Below are 27,660 nucleotides of genomic sequence, written 5' to 3'. Positions count from 1 at the left end.
CCTGCATTGCACCCAAGACATGGAATGACTTATCTCAACACATCAGAGCCTCCTTCTCACTTCTTATGTTCCGTAAGAAGCTGACGACCTGGCTCTAAATATAAGCACCTTGGGGTGCACACATATCCAGGCACATACAGGGGTGCCTGGATATATTTTTGGGTCATTAGTGCACTATACAAATCAGTATAACATAACATAAATCAATATTTATTTACAGATGCATTTGTAAGTTACAAAACTCCCAGGCAGTCTGCATTTCATTTTAAAGTCTGATAGCCTATATCCTAAAGTGCCTTTCAGTAAAGCAAATATAAATGTATTGGACATAACACTTTGAAGGATGATTTCAGAGATGAACACAGAGTACAGCAAAAACTGAAAACACGTTATAAAACATTTCAGGGATCCGCAGAATAAAAGAAAAATCACTTTATTTAAAACAAGTGCGTGTATATGTTGGCTTGTTTCCTGTAGAGTGCAATATTGTACATTCCCAATAGGATCTGCTGAAAATGTTTCTTTTCTTTTCTTCAATATGAAAAGAAGTATTAATCCTCATATTGTGATTGAGTGCCCATTACCAAAGATTACAGAAATGACTCTTTAGCTGGAATCTTCTTTGCAAGCATATCATACTCACAAGACTAACTCACTAGCCACCCTTGTTCAAATTCAATTTACATCCTTACAATGAGGAACTTAATTTTTTTTTAACTAGAATCTTAACACATAGTGTAAAAAATAAAAAATATCGTTTATTTAACATCCAACCTGTGAAGAGCGCAATTGTACAGGATAATAGAGAACCCTGTTTTGTCGGTGTAAGTCAAGCAGTATAGACAGAATATTCATGACAAATTACTCTCCATTTCCGATTTTCCTGTTCATCCTCACCCTGCTTCATATATACTCCCCCTGAGGCTCTAGCCAAATGGCGTGTTTAAGGATTTACCACAATAAGCAACTAGCACACATTTCTCCATTATTATTGTAGATCATTGGGCATCAGTGGTTTAAGGGCCAGATGTACGACCCACCAATTTGCGAGTTGCAAATTGTGTCGCATTTGCGAATCGCAAATTGGGATGCACAACGGTGTCTGAGACACTGTTTGCGATTCCCAATGGGGTCGCAAATTGCATGCCTCATGCATATTAATAAGGCTGTTGCAATTTGCGACCCCCATTGGGAATGGCTGGCACTCCCAGGGATGGTGGCCTGCTGAGGTCAGCAGACCACCATGTCTGGGACTGCTTTTAAATAAAGCAGTTTTTTTAAATGAACAACGGGATGCATTTAAAAATAAAAATAAAACTTTTTAGTTTGAGAGCCACTCACACTGGACCCCTTCCCGTTTGCGAGAGCTTCACCACCCTTCTGTGAAGGGTGGTAAACTGCGACTGTTTTGTCATACATAGCTTCAGGAGTCGCTATTAGGAAGGGACGCCCTTGGAACGCCCCTTCCTAATAGCGAGTCTCTAATCCTATTTTGTGAGTCGCAAATTGATTTGCTACTCGCAAAATAGGATTAGTACATGGGCCACACGTTTTTTGTGGTCGCAAACGGGTCTAAAACCCATTTGCGCCCACAAAAAAGGTTAGTGCATCTGGCCTCCAGTTTCTACATGTCAAAAAATATTGACAGGTACCTGCTTTTAGATCATTGTTGCTAATGCCAATCTTCTTTGGAGCATTCCAACGAAAGTTTTTGTACCTCAACAGCGTAGGTATTTTTCTCTTTTTTATGACATCTAAGTATTTTGTGTGGCATTGATGCCTCTTTTGTACTAAAGCATGTTAAACATCAGAATAACTTGATAAAACCCCCACAGACTGTGCCACACCATTTGCTTATACCACACAATATAACACATAATTAGCTAATTTTGCCACATAATTTGCCTCTCTTTTGTCAAATGTTTTAGTCAACCTTGGACATAATTTGGTGCTCATTTGAGACCTAGCTGCCAAGGTTTCAGACTGCTTATGTGTGACATTTTCATAATTTCAGTGTAATTATGAGTGACATTCAATGACTATGAGTGACATTTTCTCGTAAGCAAAAGCAAGCAATGAAGACAAGGGAAAAGTATAAATATCAGAAATTACACCCATTTGAGCAATGAGAAACTCTAAGATCTTAAAACTGCTTCACATCACCAGAAATGGAAGGGCACTCATAGCTGCCAAGTTGATGATTGCTTCTTTGTGACATTTTCATGATTTTAGGGCACTTATGAGTGGCATTAAGTGACCACATATGTGACACTTAGGAGTGACATTTTCTCGTGAGTAGAAGGACACACTCTTTCCAAACATTAAAGATGAACTCTAAGGTACAAGTAGGATTTTAATTCAAAGGGGAGAGAAGTGGTCCTTTAATCCTCTTTCTGTTTTCATAATGCATTTCTAACATTATTTGTTGTACATATAAGAAAACAGAAGCTTTTTAGTTGCAAGCCTGGCAATTTCGCCATGTGGTGGAATTGTGCATCTGAAATATAAAGAAAAAACATTCCTCTTCATTATCAGTGTAACTAATTGGAAGGGCGGCCTAGTACGTTAATGCACATGCTTCAGAGATCAGACAAGCAAACTTTTTACATCTGAAGAGATTGGGAAGACAGATAAAGGGGCAACAAGAGCAACCACTTAGTTGGGGCAGAGCAACAACTCCCCAAAAGGAGAGATAGCGCACATGTTGGAAGCCAACTCCCTCCAAAACAAGCGAACCCTACAGCCTGCCTCATCTGCGGCCTGTGCAGGTGAGAGTGGTGGGGCTGTGGGGCCTGGTGGGGGGGGGGGGGGGTTTCGACAGACGACGACGAGGGGAAATTAATTATTTATTTAATTTTTCCTCGTCACTGTCCGTCAAAATACCCCCCTCCTTCCCCCCCACCCCACATCGGGCCCCACCGCCCCACCAGGCCCCACAGCTCTTACCTGCACGGGCCGCGGCGGGTGCTTTCTTCTTACATTGCTGTTTGAAGTATGTACTGATGAGTGAAAGTAAAAACGGCTTTCATTTATTTTTTAATTTGTTATACTGTCTGGGCCTTTAAAATGCCAGTCATGCCCCCCAGTTGGCAGCCCGGCAGATTATATCAGCTGTTTCCATGTGTTTTCGGGTTCTAGGTGAATGTCTAAAAGCCTCCTATGTTCCAGGAGAAGGTTGTTAAGGAGTAACATTGTTGCTTAGGGCCCCTTCAGGAGTGCTGATTTAAGGCGGTGGAATGCCATGACCTGTCTCCACCTGCTTCGCCTTTTCTTTTGCAATCATGCCTTTGTTATCAGTGTTACTTTCTACTGTTAACTGGTGGTCGTTTAAGTTAAACTGACCTTCCACGCCCTCCGCACAACTTAAAAGGGACCTACTTACTTTTGACACACTATGTTGCCTTTAAGGCAGGTCAGCCATAGCCCGTGCAGGTAAGAGCGGTGGGGCCCTGCGGGGCCCGTGTGGGGGGATTTCGACTGATGACGGCGAGGGAACATTATTTATTTATTTAATTTTTTGACGGCGAGGGAACATTATTTATTTATTTAATTTTCCCTTGTCATCGTCTGTCGGAATCCCCCCCCCACCGGGCCCCACTGCCCCACCGCTCTTACCTACACGGGCCGCGGATGCTTTTCTCCCAATTCTGGGTCTTTGAAGGCGATTTCAGCTATATCCTTTGATTCTTTGTAATGCATGTTAGTGAGAGCTCCGAAGGGTATAATCAGGTTACCCATGTTTCCTATGTCACCTTTCTGCAAGATTTATAATCTGGAATTAAAAGTTTGTTTAATTGTTGATTCAGATTGTGTGAGATGGGACGCAGTGAGTGATGCCTTCCTGGGAGAAGGCAGGATAGCAAAACAGGAGGTGCTGGTCACTCACGTCAACGTAAAAAAGGTTTGTTTGCATCAGCACACAGAGTGCATTGCCAATTACGAATCACCTGGACCTAACAATGCCAGCCTCACATTCTCTCTCGATCTGCGACGGGATAAGAAAACAAAAAGTTTAATTTGCCCGCTACTCATTCATTGGCTATAATAATCCCAACACAAACTGGTGAAGTGCAGGGGTGGCGTCAGTTGCAGGAAAGACAACAACGCACTGCGCCGCCTCCCGATTAATTCAGTGCAGGCCTGCTGCATGGTGATTTTCTTACTTGACTTTGGATATAGGAACTGTTGTAGGATGTCCTCTGTGACACAGTGGCGACCAGTATGAATCGCGGGTGGCGAGGTGGAAGGCCCGCGGGCGCGAAGTAAAAAAAATATACAACACTTACCTTGCCGCCAGTCCCAACGCTGCTTCTCTGCTCCTTGCTCCTGCTCTCGTCGTGGGACAGGAAGCCAGGCTCACCTGACCAATCACAACGCTGCAATGCAGCGCTGTGATTGGATTTGAGCATCCTGGTGGGACGCTCAACCAGGGAATGGGAGCCTGGGCTTGTTCTCCATGCAGGCTGTAATGTAGCTTGCATGGAGAACGAGGAAAACGTACATAACTGGTTTGGGTGGCCCGAGAGCGCCGACCAAACAGTCATTGCACACTTAGGAGTGGGCAAACCACTCCTCTCCTACCCTGCTCCGTGTGAGCAGAGCAGCCCCCCACCCGCCTGCAAAGGAAGGAAACATAAAATTGTGATAACTAAAGGTTACTATCATTTTATATTTCTTTTACTAATTACTGCTCAAAGCAGTGGGGTGACGCTACTCCGCCATAGCGGAGGAGCCGCCACTACTGTGACAGCCACGTCACGTGAAGATGCGCCCTGGCCGGGCTGAGAGTAAGACTCAGCTGATAAATGCAGCATGTCCCCAGGCCGCGGCGCGGTGGGTGCCAACTCAGACTTCTCAAACGATATATTACTTTACAATGCATCCCAGTACTGTGCGGCATTCTGTGGTCAGTTAGCACACAGTTTGTGCACTGCACGCTGCCAGCAGCGCACCAGGCTCATGATGCTTCACCATGACAATGCATTTCGGTGCTGTAATGTGGATTACCACAGTGAAATGCGTTAGTATAAAGCCTGATGCGTGGTACTTGTAGTCTAATGCCTGATATGTGGTACTTGTAGTCTAATAGTACTTTGCGTGTAGGGTTTCCCCTGATGACCGATACTATGGTACTTTGGAGCTGTTGTTTATCTCGTTGCCATGGTAATTTGATGCATTTTCGTCATGGCGTGAAACGTAGACGCAAGACGTTACGTCTTTGCCTCGTCTACTTCTGTGTATTTGGACCATAGACACATAGTTTGGCACTCCCTCCAGCGTCTACTAGGAACACTGTTACGGTATCCGAGGTGAGCGCTGATCCGACATTACATAGACCGTAATTAGGAGAATATAACGTCGAGCGTCTATTATTGGCAGTTATTAGTATATAGCTCCTCTCTATCGTACACGTTTGCTAGTATGGCGCTTCACTAATGAGTGTCTATTACACTATGATTCTATAAACATATTCACCCACACATTATGTTTGTTGCACAAACATTAGAACTAGATGCCTATTTTCATGACGATTCAGGACGCAGATGACACTCGTTTTTAGCATATTGTAGAATCCCGATATACACATGACCTTGTGTTCTATGTTGTCTAGGAGCACATTTGCAATACTCCTGTGTGTCGTTTTCCTCGTTTGTTTGTAATTTTGGTTTCTCCATATTGCTCTATTAAGTCCGTGCAATTTAATTTGTAACCCCTATCAGAGGAACCAACATGGTGAGAGACTTCGTAGATGATTGAGTTGGACCATATACACTGACTTTTAGGTAACAGTTCTTTACCTTACTGGGCACTTTTAGAGTGGAGGGGCGATGGTACACATTGGTGAAAGCTCAACCCGATTGATATGATGTTTTGATTAATTTCTTGCAGAGCCTTCTGACTGATCGTATTGATTGAAACAACGATTGATGGTCAAGAGTTGAGGATTAATTATCAATCTTATAGTTTTACAATTATTATTTTTGCACTATATTGCTAGTGGACTGACTGATAGATACAGGTCCTGATGAATGCCCTGAACTTAATTGTCACTGAGGCAGAAACATGTTGACCACAAGATAGGGTACACATCCATAACCCTACATCACTTGCTTTTTATCCACTATCACGTAGGATGGAAGAATAAAGTTGTTGCCCCTACGTAGTTAGTTTTAATACACCCTTATATTTGATTTGCACTCTGCCCCTCATTGCCCCCTTGAGGTAGTAGATTCGACACATGCTTTGCACTCCAGCTCCTTCCCTCTCGGGTAAGTCGTAGCCCACACGGAGTACCTTGCGGTCCCCGTGTGTTGGAGGAACCCAATGATGAAGCATGTCACCCTCGGGTGAGTGAGGGTTTTCGTCCACAACTGTGTTGTGCCCTTCTTTCCATTCCCTTTTTCTTACATTTTTCCCATGAATATTGCTACCCTATATTTTGTGTGTCATGACTTGTAGTCTAATGCCTGATGTGTGGTACTTGTAGTCAAACTAATCACAAAAGGGGCTCCACTTTATTTTTGGAGGGGGGAACAAGAGGCATGGAGTTCTAGGAGCTGGCAGCCTCCAATACTGAATATTTACCACAAAAAGCCGCTCCTAGTGTGATGACCCAAATATAGTTACAAGAACGTCGTGAGTGTGGGCATCTCACAAAAAGTAACGGACTGGTCCCACACACCACCTGGTGTCATGCTTCATCATCGGCCAGTCCTCGCCCTCTAAAACCTTCGTTTGATAGAGGGCGGGCATACACCTGACGACAGGGATGCACTTCTAAATAACTAAGTGGGGGCCCGTGATATTGTGAGTGGATTTAAAAATCATTATGGTTATCAGAAGTGCTATTTTAATGTGACTGATAACTATATGATATTAAAAGCATAGGACGGTGAATGATGTGATTAGTGTCCCCTAACCGTCTCGTGGGTGGTCAACATGTTTCTGCCGTGTCGGCCCAGTTGGGTCCAAGGCATTCATCAGGACCTAAATAAACAGGGGGCTCCGTTCTTACCAACTGGTGGCAAGATACTACCACTGCGCGGGTGTGGCCAAGGCCACTCTCCGCTTCCTAAATGGCTTCCAACGGTAAAGCCCTAGTTGTAAGGATTACTTGCCCCATGGGGGGAGGGGGAGGAGAAAAATCCTGTTTGTCCACTAATGACAGGAAATGTATTCCTCCTGAGTCCTATGCGGCTGCTTCCGGTCCTCCCGAATGTAGGGATGATTACTTATGTTTGCTACTGTTCCACAGTTGTTGGAGGCACGACTTTTAGCTTGTAATGTATAAAAGTATTTAATGAGCACTGAAAAAGCACAATTGAGTTTATATGTACACTCAGATGTTATTCCACAGGCGGAGCGACTGAACAACAATATAAAGGTTTATTATTTTCTCATATTATTATAAAACGGCATATTATGAAACAATGCTTAGTAACATTTTTAAGCAAATAGTTTCAGAATTTAGGGAAATTGTGAGATTTCAATAGCGTTTTGCACCAGCTAAGGAAAGAGAACATCTTTGGTATGTATTTTTGAGCAGGACATCTCTTTTCCACTTACCGTTCCCGGGGTAAGGGCTTGGGCTCTGGACGCACGGCCGCCATCGTCAAGGAGGCCTGTCTGACAGGAGAGGGGATGGAAAAATTCAGATCCAAAGAGCCGGTCTTCCGGTGCAGCGGGTGCATCCCCATGGCTCCCTGCATGTCACTCTCGATAGGACACGAGCCCGCCCGGCCGTGACTGGACAGGGAAGAGATCTGCGGTCCGACGGCCCCGTGACCGGCGACATCTTCTGCGGCCAGGTGAGGCTCGTGGGTCGGAGACACAGAGGGTGGGGTGCGCGACTTCTTCTTGCTCGATCCCGCCAAAAGCTTCAACAGTCCACTTTTCTTCTCTTTCTAAAAGGCAAAAATAAAAATATGTTATTTGATCGCTTCTGCCTACGCAGAAAAAACGCATAAGACGTATCCATTTTACTGCAAAAATAACGCTGCTCTCAGACCTGCATTCAATTTATTTTTGTGAAAACAAATATATAACAAAAAAGAACACTCCTTAAACACAGGAAGAATTCTCAGAAGAAGTCAGTGAATTTAAAAAACACAAGAGGAAACTTTTACACAAGCAATGCTTGGCAAATGGATTGAAAAGCAAGGAGGCCCTCGAGCGGTACATAACGATACACATCTATGCGGGGAGTGGCTTAAGCAGCATTGAATGTGGCCTAAGAAGTGTTGGGGAAGGGCTATCAGCACTGGTGACCAGTGGCGAAGCAAGGTCAGGTGGAAACCGGTGCAGAACATTTCTTGTCACCCCTGTCTTGACAAAATGGCAAAAATACGTGTTTAAAACACATATATTTGCCATTTTATTACCCCCCTCAGCAGTGCTTTAAATTGGAAATTAGAAGTGCCCCTACTCACTAATTACACTGGGTAGGTATTTAGGGGCGTGTCTAGGGGCGTGCCTGAGAGCGTGTCTGTGAGCCAGGAATTTAATAATAGCCACATACATAAGCTTTAACGCAAATGTTCTGATTGTCATGTAAAGCGCTTAAATGCCCATGCCCCAAAATTCGCGCAAATTCAAACTGGCTCCTTACATAAGAGACATGGCAAGCATTAGCTTCTATGTCATACATGCAGAGCCTAATTTTTGGCAGTTTGATATTGCCCGAATTTGGGCCATGGGCATTTACGATTTACATACAATCAGAACATCTGCATTAAAGCTTACTTTTTTAAGACCCCTGGTTAAGGGAGCTGTCCAGAACCACAGGATGATGAGCGGACGTCGGGATTCGACCCTGGTTCTTCAGTTCCACTCTCAGCACCTCTGACCATATCCTCATTCTTGTTGCGATGCCAATGAGAACCAGAGCCGCAACTAGAGTCAAATTTCAGCGGGGGGGGGGGGATAATTCTTTCAGCAATAGGCAGCAGAGATGCAGGGGCTCAAGAAGGGGTGAGAAACAACAAAGCCTCGATAAAAAGCAATTGGTCTTTTAAAGAACTGTGAAGCACTCGGGTGCGGCTGTGTGCGTGCCCGTTAAGCTGTCTCATCCCGGGCTGCCACACGATGGGGGAGGGGGGTGGGGTGTCTGAAGCCCTTTGATCCCAATGGGCTTGCTCGCCTGATGAGAACCTAACACTGCAGGAGCACCCCAGCGCAGAAATACACAGGCTGCCTGTTGCCAGCCAGAGCAGCGCCTCAACACGCACCATCTGTTGCACGTACCCGTACTTCAGGGCCTGAGCCCTGCTGCTTCGTGGAGCACCGGTACTCCCCTTGCCCGAAAATAAGTTCCGGTACTCAGGGGAAGAAAACTGAGAAGTGCCGGTACTCAGTACCGGTGAGTACCGGCCCATTTAAAGCACTGCCCCTCAGTGATGATGCCCGGGGCGGCCCGCACCCACCGCACCCCTACGCCGCCGCAGGTAACTATGAAACCATCATAAAAGGTGTAGCCTACGTAACTATGGGAGTAGGTACTAAGAGAGTAGGACAGGTGTCAAGCTTCTTGCCAATTAAACATGACCCTCTTAAACAGAGAGTATATTAAAAATGACCACAACAATAAGTTATTCAATTTTCATATGTTTCACACTTCAAAGAGGCTCATTAGCAACACCATATTTGTCAAGTTTTATCCAGAAGAAAAAGATTTTTACAAGTAGATCTATATCTTATCTCAGAAGACATTGGCCCATATGAAAAAGTGAATTTTCCCTATGCACAAAGACTATTTATTTATGTTTTATTTATTTCCAGTTTTATATAGCGAGGATTAGACCCCATGAGCGACAGTGCTTTAGATAGGACCAAATTAAGCAAGATCCCAACGAGTTATTAGGCAAGACAAACTGCACTGAATATACAAGGGAGCTTCAATGCAGTGGTTAGAACAGACCATTAAAATGAAGTTACATTGCAATTCAGAATAACCTACTCAATTCTTGTAGTACTCGTATCTGGTAACCACTATGTGCATAATCCTACTCCTAAACCAGGTCCAGGTATGCGTGCATTGGAGGACTGCCTTGATATGACACCGTGAAAGGCGGACGAAATAGTATGTTCAAGAAATCTCTTTCAAGAAGGGGCCCTGATGTCTTATGCCAAAGTTATGGATACGTATAATATAGCTGAATCCGACTTCCTGACTTATTGAGCCATACACCCACTGGCGTAACGAAACTCGAGGGGGCCTCCTTGCAAGACACGTGGAGGGGCCCCCTCCGGGCTCAAACAGGAGCTCTGCAGCCCGAGTGCTGTGCTGAGGGGGCCCCCTGGAGCTTGGGGGGCCCCCCACACCGCGGGGGCTGCGGGGTCTGTGTTACGCCCCTGCATACACCACATAGTGAAGACCACCTGTGGAGTGGGTGACACAAAACCACCCCACTCGCCTATCCTGCACTGTACGTTCTGGATGTTATATATGGCACTGTCCACTGCTGGCCTGGCAGAGGTGAGGAAGGCGCTGGCTTGCTGGACTGATGTGCCCCCACAACCACTGACTGCTAAAACCTGGGCATGAGCTCTCCAACAGGTGAAGGAAGTATCTCGGAATCCTAGATTCCATTTCACGCAATTTAATTCTGTACACCAGGCATATCTATCTCCCCCAACGCATAAGGCGTTAGTTTCCGATGTCCACACCCGAATGCCCTTGCTGCAAAACTGCAGAGGCTGAGTTTTATCATATGGTCTGGGATTGCCCTCCTTTATTTTTGGCCTGGGTTGAGCTAACTTTCACCACTGCGATATTGATGAATCATGCCCTGACTCCCACCCCTGAATCTTGTCTACTCAGGCTACGCCCCACAGCCAAAGGAGAGAAACACTGGCACAGATTTATTGGTCTTACGTTTGTGCTCTTCAAGTGACAAATCACAATGCAATGGAAGGTGCCCACAGTTCCGAACATCACTAAATGGTTGAACACATTACTACAGTGGGCGAATGGGGAAACTGGTGTATTGCGCACCCTTCGTGATAAGGGTGTGGCTGTAATGGGAGGTGAAAATTGAGATACTTACATAGAAAATATAGAAGCCAAAAGTGACACTGGTCTGCCATGAGTGGAATGCCAACCATTTTTGGAAAGAAGGATACACGAGATTTGGGCTTACAATCCTTTTGCACTGAGGAATCTAAGAAAACCACTGTTATGGGATGCACCACCAGGGTCCCAGGAGTTCTCTTTTACCTTTGCTTGTGCCTTCGGGTACCTTAATACTGCTATGTGCTCCCTGACTCCGCACACCACACTTACTGATGAGTGACCTCCCTTCCCCACTCTACTCCACTGCACACACTATTGCTGCACAAACATATGCTATGCTTGAGTATTTCTTTCTCCTGTACCAAGACTGTGCTGCAGATATCTGTGCTTATTGTGTATCGCTTAACTGTTGATGTTATTAATGTGAAACAATAAAATGGATATGAAATATATATAAGTTTTACATATGCGAGTGGAAGAGCTGCTCCTGGTCTAAAGTACAAAATGGTAATAAAAGTTATTACCATTTTATGTTTCCTTCGGACATTGGAGGCGGGCGGGTGGGGCTGCTCTGCTCTTTTGCATATGTCGCTCTAAGTGGGAAGGGCATGCCCAGATGTGTGTCCCGTGCTCACTACACCACTGGATTCAAGCTACCCTGGCTGATGAAGGGTGATGCCCTGAAACCGGTGCCAGGATGCTTGTTTCTTGTCCAGGCAGGACCTGGCTTGGCAGTTCGGACTGGACTGTTCCCACAAGGAACAGGGTCAAGACTGATTTGCATATAGCTGGGTCCAAACTGGGGTGGTGTGGTGAGCAAAAGAATGATGGATTAAACCCAGATCCTTGTGACTGGGGGTGAATGTTTGCATTGTCAGCATTCCATCCATCAATTGTTTCTTTTGCATCTGTCGCCCTAAGTGAGAAGGTTATGCCCAGACATGGCTCCTGTGCTCACTACACCACTGGATTCAAGCTAGGCTGGCTGATGAAGAGTGATGCCCTGAAACCGGTCCCAGGATGCTTGTTTCCGGTCCAGGGAGGACCTCGCTTGGTAGTTCGGGCTGGACTGTTCCCAATGGTGGTAGGTGTCAAAAACCCATGTGAGCATGTTGGTAATGCTCACTTTGGGCCAGCTTCCCCCATCCGTGAATTACAAACATGAACGCCAAGTGGCTATTGATTCTGTTGTGGGAAGACATGTGTCTCGCAGATGAAACGTGTCAAAATTGCCAGGCAGCCAAGCAAACACAAAAACCACAATGTCCATAAACAATTTCATTCGCCAAGAGGCAAAGTAAAGCAATGAGCAGTCCATGTTTACCAACATGAAGACCACATGTGAATGAAACAGTAAAGGTTCCAAATAATGTCTTTAACAGATTTTGACACGTTGCATCGCAGTGTAAGTGGGTTGGTGCCTCGCAACCCACTTACACTGCCACACAGCATCCACATAGCCTCATACAAGCATAGACATTGTAAACATTAATTAATTGCAATTGCTTGGTATATACTTTTGTCTTGCTAACGTTTCACTTGATCCAGCGGCTGCGTACTTTATTTGAATCATCGCAACTACGCGGTTGCATATTTTGAGGCAATGTGTGACCTTCAATTTATGATTGAACCAACTTGGGCCCTCATGCATACAACAAGACCACAGGGACACATGCATATATCATGTTGAACTGGCTACGGGCACGTGCGCCCGGCCCCTTTATTGGCAGTGCTGAATGTGTGTGGGGTGAGTGTAAACCAGCACGCACGGAATGCTTGGTGCTGGCAACCACTTGAACAGTGGACACCAGTGCAAAAGAAACTGAAAACACCTGCATAACAGAGTCAACTGCTGAGCAACATGGAGGGAGCCGGAGAAAGTCCAGAGGACACCAAACATGCAAACAGAAGTGTCCGTGAGTTGCAGTGCACTATGGTTGGGACACTAGAGAAGAGCGTGCTCATGTGAAGAACAGGTCTCGGAATGTGTCCCTTCGAGATATTCCTGATGCAGATGCAGTGGGGTGTGTTAGACCTGCATCATCTTCCTCAACAACGTCCCTGGTCTCCCACACTGCTTGAGATGACAGTGCTGCGCAACCTCTCCACAGCACAAAACTCAATCAGTAACGGACGATGGCTTGCGGTGCACTGAGTCAGTGGCACCTGGAGTGCTGAGCAGAGTATCAGGCCGATGATGGCATCCACGACAGGTGTGAGCAACTCCGTAAGTCTGTCAGGATCACCGTTTCGACTCTGGCAGATGGCAGTTGGAGGTGCTCCTTGCGGTGGTGGTGTGTGCCTCCGGCGGTGATGCAACGTCCGGGCCGGTCACGACTCGATTTGATGTGTGGGCCCTGATGGGCCGCAGTTGAGGCCGGAGGCTGCTGAACGCGCAGGGCCACAGACACATGGCGTTGATGACCCTAAGGCCATACACCCAGTGGCCATCCAATATCTCGGGAGTATGTGTCCCGGACCTGACCAGCACAGAGTTAGTGGCCCCGGATGCACTGCAGCCGGCACAGGCACCCAGCAATGGGACGGTGATTTGCGGTGCAGTCAGATGGGCCATGCGACCTGAGCGGGTCCTCATCAATGTGCGAGGTGTATGTTGCGGAGGGTTGCTGGGGACAGTGAAAGCTGTCCTGCAGGGCATGAAGCAGAGGGTGGAAGCTGTCCGGAAGCAGCAAATGGAGGAGTGGAATGTCACGGCATCGTTTTCGCCACAAAGTCAGTATCACCGACATGATGGCGACGACAACCCCAAGTCTATGGACTCAGTCGCCACCAAAGTCCAACCAGAAAGTGTCCATGGGTCTTGGGGGACAGACTCAGTGACAGTCTGCGATGAGTCCTGTACAATGACATCAAGTCAGCGATAAATAAATCAAGGTTGAATTCAAAATTGTGTATGACCTACTCGACCACAGTGTAGGCAGGAGGCAGCGGTCAGCAAGGGTCAGATGTGTTTCAGCAAGCCCCTCCTTGAACTCTAACACACGACGTTGAGATGACATTTGGGGGTGACTTGTGGTTGACTGAGGCAAAAGCACCAGAGCCGAGTGAGAGTTCAGTCAGCGACGATGACATGTCCTGCCTGGTACGTACTGGAGTGGATTGGCGTGAGGCCTGCTGCACCGCAGTGTAGGCCGATGGTGAAGTCATCTTGGGCCCACAGACACGTGTGGTTGGGAGGCCAGGCACATACTTGCTGTCACCACATCGAAGGGAGTACAGTTAAATAAACTCTTCATTAGTCTCAAATGTGTGACCTACTCGCGCGCAGCGTGGGCTGGAGGCAGCGGTCAGCATGGGCCCACAGCCACATGTCATTGGGATGCCATGCACATGGTTGCTGCCACCTGATCGTAGGGAGTACAGTGAAGTAGAATCTTCATTGTTGTGCGTACACGGACAATGCATGATCAAGACGCAGTTCCAAATGTGTGACCTATTTGTCCGTAATGTAGGCCGGAAGCAGTAGTCAGCAGGGGACAACAGACATGTGTCGTGAGCATGCCATGCACAGAGTTGGTGGCACCACGTCGAAGGGAGTACACTGATGTAAAATCTGCAATGAACATATGTACTCTGCCATCGTGTAATCAAGACTCAGTTCCAAATGTGTGACCTACTTGACCGTAGTGTAGGTCGGATGGAGCAGTAGAGTACGTCAACGAGAAAGGACTAAAGCGGGCCTGTGTCGTGGAGGCCGTGATGGTCTGAGGAGGCTGCCATGGTCGCGGGCTTCGGGCTTGGAGCTTGCGCCGGCACGTGGTGGGCCCTCCACGCCGGTGTCAGCTGTTGATCAGTGTGGCCTGGCTGCGCAGGGGAAGGCCTGACGGGTTCGGGGTCCAGCGGGCTGGGGTACAGCAGGCACACAGGAACGCTGGCAAATCCGCTCACGAGGACGGTGTCAGCCTCGTGGCAGGGTGAGATGTGCCGCCCTGGCAGAGACGTTGGGCATTCCGGAAGAGGACCACGCCCAGGGCTACGTGCTTTTTATTCACACCCCTAAGCTGGCCTGGCGTATGCCGGGCCATCCCACTCCGCTCACGCATACAGGGGGGACGTAACAGGCAACATTTCCGCCAACTCCCCAACTGGCTGGGGTGACATGGTTGCGTCCACTGTCCACTACACTCCATACACCAGTGGTGTATGTCCCCATGGATATGGGTGTGTTCTGCATACTGCGGTCGGTCCAGCACATCTCCGCCACTCTTGGCATGGTGTGCTTTCCCAATCATGGTTCTCCTGCCTCCTTCACACATGCCTGGTTCCCACCTCTCCCCTCATTCCGCTATTGTGTGGCTGAGGTGCCATGCCGTTGATGGCTCATGCTCACGGCTTGCCCAGGTTACCATAGTAAGTTGTTCTGTCATGTCTGGTGGGTGGGCATGATGTTTTGCATGTTGTATGTGATTTTGTGACATGTGCATTGCCAGAGTTGTGAGTTGCATGATTGTGGAGTTAAGCTGTGTGGGGTGTTCATTTGGGTCTTGCCAAGGGTCTGTGTGTTTCCCTTTGTGCCATCCTTGGAGCGCGGGTAGAAGTTGGACTGTCGGAAGATGATGGAATCATGCACACTGGCTGGGTATTTGGCGACGACATTGGTGGAGATTCCACAGTGTTCGTATGTTGCCTGCACATTGATGTGAGACGTGTGCTTTCTGTTGTGGTGATTGTGTGCTGTGTCACCAGGGGGCACAGGTATGACATGTGTGCTGTGGATTGCCCCCAACATGTGCGTGCATCCAGCTATGGCGTATGGTCCTTGATTGGTCTCCAGCGTATCCTGCGCATTGTGTTGGACGTAAAGGGACTGGGGTACCAGGCTGATGGTGATGTCCAGGACAGGTGAGAGGGACTTGGATCTGGCTGGCTGTAAGACTCCTCCGACTCTGGCGGGGGATAGTTGGGGGGTGCCAGAGGCCAACAGGTACAGCACAGCCAGCAGCTTTGTATGGGGTGGGATGTTGGTTGTCCGCTGTGTTGGTGCCATCAGCCTGTTGGGCGATGATGGTCAGGATGCGTAGGATGGTTGTCCTTTTGGGCCTGTAGTGGGCAATGACATTGTCAGGTGTTGGTTCTGTGAGGCTGGTGCGTTTCCTAGGGGTCCACTGTCTTTGTCTGCGCTGCCTCTGTGGTGGTCCGGGGGGGTGGTCTTTTGGGGGTTGGGCTTCTGTGGGTGGTGGCGGTGGGTGTTGTGGCCCTCTTGGGTGTCCGGCACGCAGGTTCAGTGGCTCCATGGCATCTGTTGTTTTTCAGGTGTGGCTCTGGGCTGGGCTTGCTTTTGTGGTGCAGGCTGTGGTCCGACTTTGCACCAGGTCTGAGCAGGTGTTAGTTTACTGGTGCTAACGCGCCTTATCGAATGTTTTGTGTTCTTATCGCCAATGTGGCTGGTCGTTGTGAATGTTGCGGAGTGGTGTTGTCACGGCTTTTTGCTCGCGAACGCCTACTCTGCATCTCATTAGCGATAGTTGCCAGGGTCATCTGTTGCAATGTTTTTTGAGGATGCTCTCGCAGGGAAACTGGTGTTATCGGCTGTTAGCACCAGCTTGTGACTGGGGTGGTAAGTTTATCGCAAATTTGGCTGCGTTAAGGTGCCGATAACTCAGCAATAGCTCCTTGAGAATATGGCCCCGTGTGTGTAAACCCTTTTATCCCTAACTTCTGATCATCTTCCATTTATTCATTTGTCACATTCACAAGTAGAACTTGAAATACAACACAATCTAATAAAAGAGTTTTAGATGATTGGGCATTAGCAATATCAATAGTTTTGTCCTAATTAGAATTTCTACAACATAATACCGCCTTATATAATTTCTTTGAATAAAAGTTTACCACAATTTAGTAAGTATAGATCTGTTTATCCGTCAAATTTGCACGAAGCTTTTAAAATACTTAATGCAGCAACAGGTTCATATACTTATTCTTGACAAACATGTTTCCTTGATAAAAAAAAGTATGTCTTTCCATTGCGATTCCCGGCTCTTCTGTAAAATGCGTTTTCAACCTTTTTTAAAACTCAGAATCTGTTTATTGAGTTTCAAAAAAAAAAGTGCATGTACCGGTCATATATTAAAGGTTTCCAGCCTTTTAATTGCTTCACAGTACTTATCCCATCTTACCAAGGGTTCTGCGTAGGTTTAATCTCAGGTAAATAGCCAATTATTTTAAGCCCTTCAACACCCTGAGAGTTTAATGGGAAACGCTGTTTCTTCTCTTGTCCAAATTTGTTCTCATCAATAGCAACTAGTTTGTTTTTTAGAGCTCTGTTTCCATGTTTTACTTGGTTTACTGTGCAGGAAAAAATTAATTAGCCTGTGTGACATTCCGAGACGCTGTCATATTCTTTCCTTATGCAAAATAACCCCCACTCAAAAACACACAAAAACAAAAAAACAGCTGACCTTTGACCTTTAGAACCTGAAAGATAGAAACTTCAACAGAGTGAAAAGGTGCACTAATAGTCTATCAGTAAAGCAAGGTTAATGTAAAGATAGGGGCATAATTACAAAAATCTTGTGCCACTGCTAAGAGAGAAGCGGCGCTTTCTTTGCTCCATATTTACAAGGTGACGTATCTAGGCAGATGTGCCACTTTTCGTTGGGATGCGCCTGTTTTCGCTTTTGTCGGAATCGGCTGCGTCGCATTCGTTTTAAGATATACAAGGTAGACGCTCCCACCTAAAATCCACGGTAACATTTACCATACCATACCCCGGAATCGAGGACAGGAAGTGATCAATAGTCATACCCTAACCTGGAATCGCGCTGCATGAGCAAGTTCCAAAATTACAAACTACAAAGCAGCACCACGAGCCATAGGTACATAACACAGTGAACAAGGATAAACAAATGCAAAAACAATGATTTAACCAAACCCAAAATCAGAATATAACCAAATGGAAAATTCATCCTTCAAAGGATGTAATAGCAATCCTAATAATTTTCTTCACATCACCAGCACTTAAGATATCCTGTAGGAATTGACCCTTTGCCTGTGAGCCTTGTATTTACTGGCGAGCAATATTTCAGTCCCTTTGCATATGTAGCATTAATTGCGGCTGTCATCATTTCTCTAAAGTAAGTTACATTAGTTGCAAAGTTGTGCCTAGTTTCCTGAATGGTTGTCACGCTGGTGCAGATGTGCATTGTAAAACATTGGAACAGAACATTCTGAAATCGCGTTTCAAAAGAAATGATTGCGTACCGCTGCCTGACGAATCACTGTATTGTTCGGTGAACAGGGACTTTTATCATTTAAGAGTAATTTGTAGCTATTTATAACGTAAGAACTTGAGTAAATGAGCTAAAACACTCTTTAAAAAGTGGTCTCGGATAATCATGAGGCACATAGCATTCTAAGGACACTATTTTCAACATTTATGATATGTTACTCAGGGTCGGGCTGGGACAGAAAATTGGCCCGGGCACCAAAATAAAGGCGGCCGCCATTAGTAAAATAGCTAAAAATATGGTACGTGTTTGAAAATTGGGGCAATTTTCAACCTGATAAAGTAGTTTTGCGAGGTATGGAAGACTGAAAGGGGTTGAGCTTGCTGCAGGCAATATTTGTTTTAATATCAGGTTAATCAACAATAAAAAAAAGGGCCAGCAAACCATAAAACAGGCCCACAAACAGCTGAAACAAGCATTGGCATAGCCAATAGGTCTCGCCTTTGGGACCTTATAAGTGTTTAGCCATGCAACAGTTGCATAAATAAACACTTATAAGGTCCCAAAAGCGAGACCTATTGGCAATGCCAATGCTTGTTTTAACTGCTGCAATCTATTGAAGCCTCACGGAGAACATCAAAGCGGCCGTGGGGCCGCGAAAGAGATCGCGATCAAACATCAAAGCGGCCGCGAAAGTGAAAGTAATTGGGGTAAAGCGCGACGCACGCGCCCGCGCACATGCACTGTAGCTCTAGGCTAGCCTGGTAGCACTTTTTGGAGCCCTCACAAAATGTCTCACTAGACCAGTGCATGCGCTGGGTCAGGCGAGACCTAAAAAACGGCCAACACAGTGAATTCTCAGACCAGCCCATCGGACACTGCCTGATCGCCCGATGGGCAGTCTGACCCTGATGTTACTATGTATTTGTATAGATGGTTTGCCAATTAATGGCTTCTTGGCGCTTTGTACCGACACTGGTCTGCAGATTGTGAGTCTACCAGTAGGCTTCTCCATGGTTTGGTTCTTAATTAGTTCAAATTAATTGCACACTTGTAATGCACAAACTTATCACCCTTGAGGGTATCTAGGCGCTGGGGGCCATCGGGGAGATTAAGTGAGCTATTGCACAGTGTCACATGATGCTGAGATGCCGCTAGGGATCAAACCGTGAGCCCCGCGCTCTGGAGTAATCTGCTCTGGCCGCTACGCCACACCTCTCCCTGTTATGTTATTATGAGTGGGTTGTTTAGACAACGAGTTTTATCCTTATGGAGGTGTTGCATAAGGGGGGTGGCTTGCAATACTGCAAACTAACCTGTATAAGTGTGGAGTGAGTTGTCTCTGTATGGTGGTTTCCAGATCAGACTCAACTTGTGGTTCTCCATTGTCCCTGGAACACAATCTTCACTGTACCCAGTGTTTTGTTTCCTCTAGTGTCCCCTGTGGGGTTTTGTAATTCGCATCCTGTAGTAGTTTTGCGTCAGGAGTTGTTGGCAGCACAACATTTAAATTAAATATTTCATGTGGGGAGTTAATGAGAACCAAAAGGAATTATAGTACCAGTGAGGTGTGAGGTAGCTAAGAATCACACCTTACAATGGTTCAGATTGAGAGAACATTTAGAGACAGTGTTACGAATAGCGGGGAACAAAGTAAATACACTCAAGGAGGGAGGGTTGACTATACAAATTGGACCATGAAAGGCAAATTGATGTAAGCACTCCTGTTCAACAATGAAACACCACTGGGTTAATCACCGCTTTTTCAGAGCAGTCATATATTTATCAAGATGAAAATTACTAAGTATTGGGAGATACTTAGGAATGAGAGTTTAATTGAAAAACACCATAATGAGATTCCGGCATCACAAACAGAAGAAATAAGTTCTTCAGAGATATACCGGGTAAAGTCAACTTTTCCCTATTTGAATGAAGGGCTGACTAGAGGGCGAAAACACAGGGGCATATTTACAAGGGGATGTCACCACCAGAACGTCACTTTTAGCAATGTTCTGGTGGCGAAATGCCCTTCTCTTTTACAAAGCGGGGTTAAGCTACTTTTTGTGGCTTAACATTGCCTTCTAAATATGGCCCCTTTACATGCATCACTTAGCGTGAAAAGGACAAGCAAAGGTTTGTTGCCGTGGGCATTCCACCGCAACACCTATTGCTTCTGATGCTGCCCCAGATTCACAAGGAGGTGTAAATCTGAGGCAGAGCCAAAAAACTAACACCATGCAAGAGCAGGAATTAGAATGGCGAAACGAGGAAAAATTCTTTTATTTCCCCTCATTTTTGCGTTTTCAATTGTGAAAAGAAAGAGCAAAATGCTATTACTGATTGTTTATGTGCAGGAAGGGATACCTTTATTACCCAATCATTAAATAATGAAGATTTGCTACTTCTATGTGTGCTGCATTGTGCAGCACACATGGAAGTAACAAATCGCCATTAGTGATTGTTTATGCCCCTTCCTGCACATGAACAATCATTCCCTGAAATGCAGGCACCCTTTCCCTGTGGTGCAAAGGAGCCTGCGTTGGCAGCTAAATTTAGTGCCAGCGCTAGGGAAAACACAGGGGTGCACCGTGTTCTTGTGAATACTGTGCATCCCTGTGTTTTGAAAATGTCGGAGTGCCACGCTGCCAAATTTGGCACAGCTCCGCACTCCGACATTTTCTCGTAAATATGACCCACAGATTTGTATGTATGTGGCAGATGTGCAGCTTGCATATGTAGCTCGAATATAAAACATCATAGTATTCCTTATGGCCCCAAGGGTCTAGGATCACCAAATAACTAACACGCAAATCTGATTATCATTGAAAACTCTGAAGTCATATACTCAGTATCATTGAGTCAAGAGAATTTTGACATCCTGAATTTGTTATACTTGCGTACATTTGCCTGACTTAGAGGATAGACTATGATGTTATGTGCACCAGTCTGTCTTCGCTGTTTTTCACTATGAGGCATATAATGCAATCTATCCAAAATGGCACCTATCATGAGCAAAGCTTTTTTCAGGAATCAAAATGTGGCAGGTTCACTTTTTGCTGTACGTGAAATAAAAAAACAACAGCAAATCCTGAGTGTGTGCACAATTTCTGCAGAGGAGCCATAGCATGTGGTTCCATATGGGGTAGCCGTATCCCTTTAGCATACACCAGCTCTCCTGGGCCAGAGACAGAAGGCACTGGGGTGAAGATTATCAGAGTGACATACATTATGAGTGGCATATTGGTGTATGGTGAGATGTAGTATTAGGTGGAGTCCTGTTTAGGGAGTGGGTGAAGTGTTGTGTGATATGACCAGGGATGAAGTTTGGTGTTCTCTGCAGTAAGCTGATATGACATGTTATGGATTGATTTATAGCAGTCTATGATGATATGGAGGGGATGTAGGAGGTGGGAGTAACTAGCAGGCCTTTCTTCATTTGTGTATTGAGTTTTATTGTTTGTATTCTGTAGTATAGAGGAGCTGGTATATTATGGTTGGTGTGTTTTTTTATTTTTGATGAAATGGTGTTTGGGGCTGGTGTTGTGTAGTGTGTAGTAGCTGGGTGTGGAAGTGTCAGTGTCGGATTGCGATTTATGGAAATAAAAGTGAACTATTATTAAGAGATGGAATGAATGTTGTAGGATTAAGTGTCAAGAGATAAGGTATGGTGTTCCCTTCTCTTGTAAAGAGTTGTCAGGGGCCTGTTTTAGGTAGTCTGTGGAAGAGGTAGAGGATAGTGAAAGGATGAGCAGGTGAAAGGGTGAAGGATGTAGTGTATAGCAGAGTTTTGTAGAAGTGTATTATTTTGAATTAGGAGAGATGTGGGGCGGTTTTATAAGATACTGCATGATATGTTGTCGGATATATTGCCATATGGTATAAGTTGTGGCAATCTCCGATGAAGTGGAGTGAGATAGGGTCCCAGGTGTAGATAGTAAGTAGGAGGGGATTAAAAGGGAGAGGTAGGACAAAGAGCCAGAACAAGAACACAAGAAAGGGAAATGTAGAAGAAAAAGAAAGAGGAAAAGGGAAGAGATGAAGAGGAGAAACAAGAACGGGAAAGGAGAGAGGAAAGAGAACCAAAAAGAAGGGGGAAGAGGTGGAAGTTGATAACAGACAGAGGAGACATTAAGAAAGAGGAAAGAACAAGATGAAAGAAACATGGAGAAATGAAAGAGGGGGCAGGGATGAAATGTCCAACAAAGAGAAGATGAATGAAAAGGAGAGATTATAAGGAAGGAAAAGGAACCAGAAGAAGACAGGAGAGAAGTCAAGAGGTAGGAAATGGGAGGAAGAGAAGCAATGGGGGGGGGGGGTTACGAGATCAAACAAAAGAGGGATTTGGAAACTCTGAGAAGAAAAGGGGAGAGAAGAAAGGAAAGAGAAAACAAGAAAGGGAAGAATGAAAATAAGTTGATAAGAAATGAGAAAGAAAGAGAGGGACATAGACAATGGAAATAATGGAAGGATGGTGAGATTGAGACAGGAAGGAAGAGAAGACAGTGAGACAGACGAGGAAGAGGAAAAATAGAATGGATAGAAGTGTAATAGTGTAATGGATGGGTGGAATGTGGAGATCAAGAAAAGGATGGACAGGACAAAAGGTAAAAGGTAAGGAAGGAGGAGAGAACCGGAAAAATGGGTAAGAGAAGGGAAGAGAAGGAAATAGGGGAGTGTAGGTCAAGTGGTAGCAGGAGCGAAAGGGTGAGCGTGGAAAAGAATAAGGAGTGGGACAGCAAGAAAAAAGACAGAGACGAATGACTTAAAAGAAAGGGATAGAGGAGAGAGAGCAGGAGTGAGAAACTGAAAAAGGACTGCCAAGTCTGATGGCTCAGCAGAACACTACATCTACTATAGAGATCTGAGTTTCACCACACAGTCACAGGGAGTATTCAGGCTTTCATTCTCCTACGATTGATACAGTGAGTATCATGTGCAAGAGCAAACATTGGTTATGGCTTTAGGAAACCCCTTGGTGTAAAGAAGCACTTCACAAATACACATAATGTTAATTTACGGAGAGAACAGAACAAGAAAGGAAAAGAGAGGAACAAGGGAGGAGTGACTGAAAAGGAATGGGAGAAGGTGGAGCGAGCAGAAAGTTGAGTAGTGGAGTGATTGCCAAGTGGGGGGATAGTAAAAGAAGTTGGGTGTGAATTCTTTGTTGAGGGAAAAGAGCCTGAGAGTTTTAAGTAACACCTCTGCTGCCTGCCTTCCCACTTAGAGAGGCAAGTGGCAATTGCCCTAAGTCTCTTGATCAGAGGACATGATTGACTTGTTGAGTGACCCTCAAGTGTAGATGAGTTGATCCTCCATCTACTGGTTTTGTAAGGTTTTCAGATCTTAGAAAATATTGTGAGGTTGATGGTTGAGTGATTTAAGAGACCTGATGGCAGCGCCTTTGGGGGAAGTGACATTTGGAGAGGACGGAAAGAGGTGACAATGGAAATGTAAGCTATGCAGATGAAGGCCATTCTGGGATTAGACTGACTTTAACAGGTGAAGACATCATGGGCATGCGTAAAACTAAGCTTGGGTTTCTCCTGTGGACCACTGAATCCCCCCCCTTGCATTGCTTTGTTTAATTTGTTTCATAGGGGCAACCAATTCACCTTTCTTCCAACCCATTTGTATTCTTTGTAGGAGATTTTACATAATCCATGGTAAAATCATGCTACTGAGCCTTGGGCCTGAAGGAATAAATATTTCCAGGACCACCACATGTAATCGACACAAAGTATATGTTGCAAAAAGAGCAATGCCAGCATTGTTGTCAACCTTTACATACCAGAATCAAATTCAGTTTTCCCTGCATCATGTTCAAAGCCTGCAAAACCACCTTCTTTGCTATCCTAATGCAGAGGGCTGTATCCACAAAGTAAAATTTACTACTCTACTCCTGCACCTAGGTGAAAGTCTACACTGTTTTTGCAATTCACAAATTCTGAATGCAGATTTACACTTAGGGGCCGATTCCGATTTCGGTCGGAAGGGCTCCGACCGGCGGTCAGAGCCCTTCCGACCGATTCGGATCATGTTGGCCGGATTTCTTTCCGACCGAGCCATTCTGATGGGCTCGGTCGGAAAGGAATCCGACATGGATTTCCGGATTGCGGACGACAGGCTCGGAGAGCTCGTCCGCCGTCCGGAAATCCCTCGGTACTCTTTGCGACCAAGGGAGTACGATGGCAGGTTTTCACTGCCTTTTCATGACGTTTTTTCCGGCACGAAAAGGCAGTCGTAAACTGTCTTTGGGGGCCCCCAGTGGGGCCCCCATGGGTGCGAGGTTGCCGAATGGCAGCCTGGGGGCTCCTATGGTGCCCCTCTGTGGATCCCTGCACCCCGTGGCAGGCACCATTTGGGTTGCCGCCCACAGAATGCAGGGATGAACTGCACCCCTGCTTTCAACGATTTAGGCATGCATTCCGCTCCAATGCATGCCTGCATTGTGTTGTATACGAGTGCGACCGAACCATGTTCGGTCGCATCGTACTAGCAGGGCCGTAACAGATGACAGCAGGTCGGTCGGTTACGGCTCCTGACCGATGTCGGACGGACCTGAGTCCGTCCGACATCGGAATCGGCCCCTAAATTGTAGACGTTCATGTCTTCACCCCCTAGTTCAGATAGCTCCTTATGTTAAAGTACATGGAAAAAAAATTACGTTTAATTCTTTCAAATATATTTAAAATATTTCATTGTAAAATAAAAACATTAATTTAAAATAATTTTTAATTACCCTAAAGCTATAACAATTCAATGTTACATCACATTAATCAGAAAATTAAATGTTTATTAAATAAATTAAAATATATAAATTTAACTTACAAATATAATTTTTCCTCAAAATTAAAACCACCACTCACACTAGCTTTTTAATATTTAATTAAAATGTAGCAAACATACTTAAAAGTTATGTGTGTTTCTTTTGATTTAAAGTAGAGCAATGCATATGTAATTAACATAGACCAGTCCCTCCAACTGTTTATCTTTTCTTTAACCAAATCCCTATCCTGGAATTTATAAGCAATATATTCATAAATAATAATTATACTCTGTTTCTGTCATGTGAATGCCAACCCGCATTTCCTGTAATCTCTAGTCTCTTAAAAATGTAATCATACTATCGACTACAATAGCTTTTATTAACATCTTGTGATTGCAAACCGTGAACACATAACTTTACAATACATTTCTTATTTTAAATCTGTATTCTGTGTTTTAATAACTGTTATAAAGTTGAAATAAAGCCAATATAAAACTCAAAAAAATGACAAGTGCAGAAAAAGCATCAGTAGCTTCTGTCCCACAAGTAGAACTGGCACAGAACACATGGCAGCAGTGAAATTCCCAACTTCCACTAAACAGCTATGCACTAATGGCATGTAGGTTTTACATACAGATCTCTGCAGCAAGTGCTTACTTCTCCGAGTGTTTGGGTGGCACATCTGCCTTGCTGTCAGTGATGCTTTGATGAGATCCTGAAAGTCGTGCTGTGGTCAGTGTGAATTCTGTTGTCGCTGCTCTAATGTAGATTCTTCCCACATCCAGTTGTCCCGCTGCTGCCCTTGAGTATTGCTGCTGATGTTTGTAGCTATACAGAGTCTCTCCTACCCTGCATTCTATTGCTACTGCTAGCATGTTTTACCATTCCTACTGAAGGGGCACTGAGAGAGCTTTGTGGATGTCCTCATAGTTTGATACCAGTTCAAGTTTAAAACTAAATTAGAGATGTATTTGCACACACTCAGCGAATGTCTCATTACAGTGATACTAATAACTACAGGTGTTATGTTTTGAGCACTTGTAGAGCACACAACTCACCCAGGAGGGTAGCCTGGCGCTGATAAGGGGTGCTGTGCTGGCTGTGTCTGAAAACTAGCTAAAGAGCCAAGCCATCAGTCTCTTGTGGAATTTAATTCAAGGGCTGATGAGGCAGCTCTGATGTGTAGACAGAGGTTGTTCCAAGCTTTAGGATGGTGGTATGAGAATGCTCCACCGCCAGCACAAACCTTGCATTAGAGGGGATGTGTTGTGTGTAAGTAAAAGACCAGCTGACCGGAGGCTTCTGGTCAGGGTGTGGAAACTGATACAGATGTTGAGGTATAGGGGACCTAGATAGTGCACGGCTTCCAGGACATCACAGTTCAGGGATAGCCTTGCCTGTCAAGCTTTGTGAATGTCTCAGTACTGTAATATCAATGCATGGTTTATTTACATCAGTATAGAGGAACATAGTGAGAGGGTCGTAAGTGCGATAACTGAAATAATATCAATGCGTACAATATCGAAACACAAAAATATCAGAAAATAAATATCAGTTGAAAAATATCAACTTCCTATACTTAACTAGTAAAGACCACAAATACCGAACACTCTAATATGATTGTTAAAAATATCAATTTTTGCGTATGTCAAAAACATAAATATCAGAAACAAAAATATTGTCACCTTCAAATAAAACTATATGTTAAAAATATTGATTCACACAATATTGAACTACAGTACTATCGCCAAAATAATTATATTATTAGTAGGAAATATTTTTAAAAAAAAACCTTTTTACATAAAGCAATTATTTGAAATAAACCTGAAACATTTTATACATGTGTTTAAATTAAACATAAATATATTACAACACCAAAATATTTATCATTCACCCCAAATAAACTACATAATTAAAATCATAACAATACAACTCAAATTAATAGTAGTAGTAACTGCAAACATTTAGACAACTTAATATATATATATATATATATATATATATATATATATATATATATATATATATATATATATATATATATATATATATATATATATATATATATATATATACACATATATATATTCAAAACTGTCAAACTATATACCATAAAATAAATTAAACCTAAATTAGCATTGAACATGGAAGGACATGACTGTTAAAAAAAAGTCTGCATAAAACTGAACAAATCAATGAAATTATAGTATAAACAACTTTAACCAATAAAATCAGACAAACAATCAAATTAATATAAAGGCACAATAATTTAAACAACTAAATACTCGGAAAAAGCACAAACACTGCAAGACGAGGAACTCTGCCAGATTCTTTGACTAGACCATTATAGAAGTAATATATTCATCTCAACAACTACCTAGCAAAGTAAGTAAAACTTATATTTAAACTAAAACGTACTTGTTCATGAACTCAAAAATGTAAATTAGCAAATAATGAATAACACACCCTCCAACTTCTATCTCTCTACAAAGACTTCCTAGAAAAAAAGCACTATGACTTGGAAAAGTGATAAACTCCCAGAAAAACCAACTAACACAAACCAGCAAAAAGATATAACAAAGTAAGTATACATAAATTAATAAAAACTATAAACTCACCCAAACAGTGAGTAAAAATAAACCTAATGATCTTCACCTCTACAAACTAACAACAAATTAACACTTAAATAAAAA

General features: G+C 44.4%; 1 protein-coding gene across 1 annotated transcript in view; it reads right to left on the bottom strand.

Moving 5' to 3' along the window:
- SH3RF3 (SH3 domain containing ring finger 3) overlaps positions 1-27,660 on the bottom strand; it is a 1,248,419-nt gene that overhangs the window by 58,562 nt on the left and 1,162,197 nt on the right. The window contains exon 9 of the mRNA XM_085622642.1: positions 7,567-7,904. Coding sequence (XP_085478768.1) covers positions 7,567-7,904 — 338 coding nt within the window. The remainder of the gene's footprint in view (positions 1-7,566; positions 7,905-27,660) is intronic.

This window comes from Triturus cristatus, chromosome 8 (assembly GCF_964204655.1).
Source record: "Triturus cristatus chromosome 8, aTriCri1.1, whole genome shotgun sequence".
Taxonomy (NCBI): Eukaryota; Metazoa; Chordata; class Amphibia; order Caudata; family Salamandridae; genus Triturus; species Triturus cristatus.
This window is presented reverse-complemented; position numbering and strand designations above follow the sequence as displayed.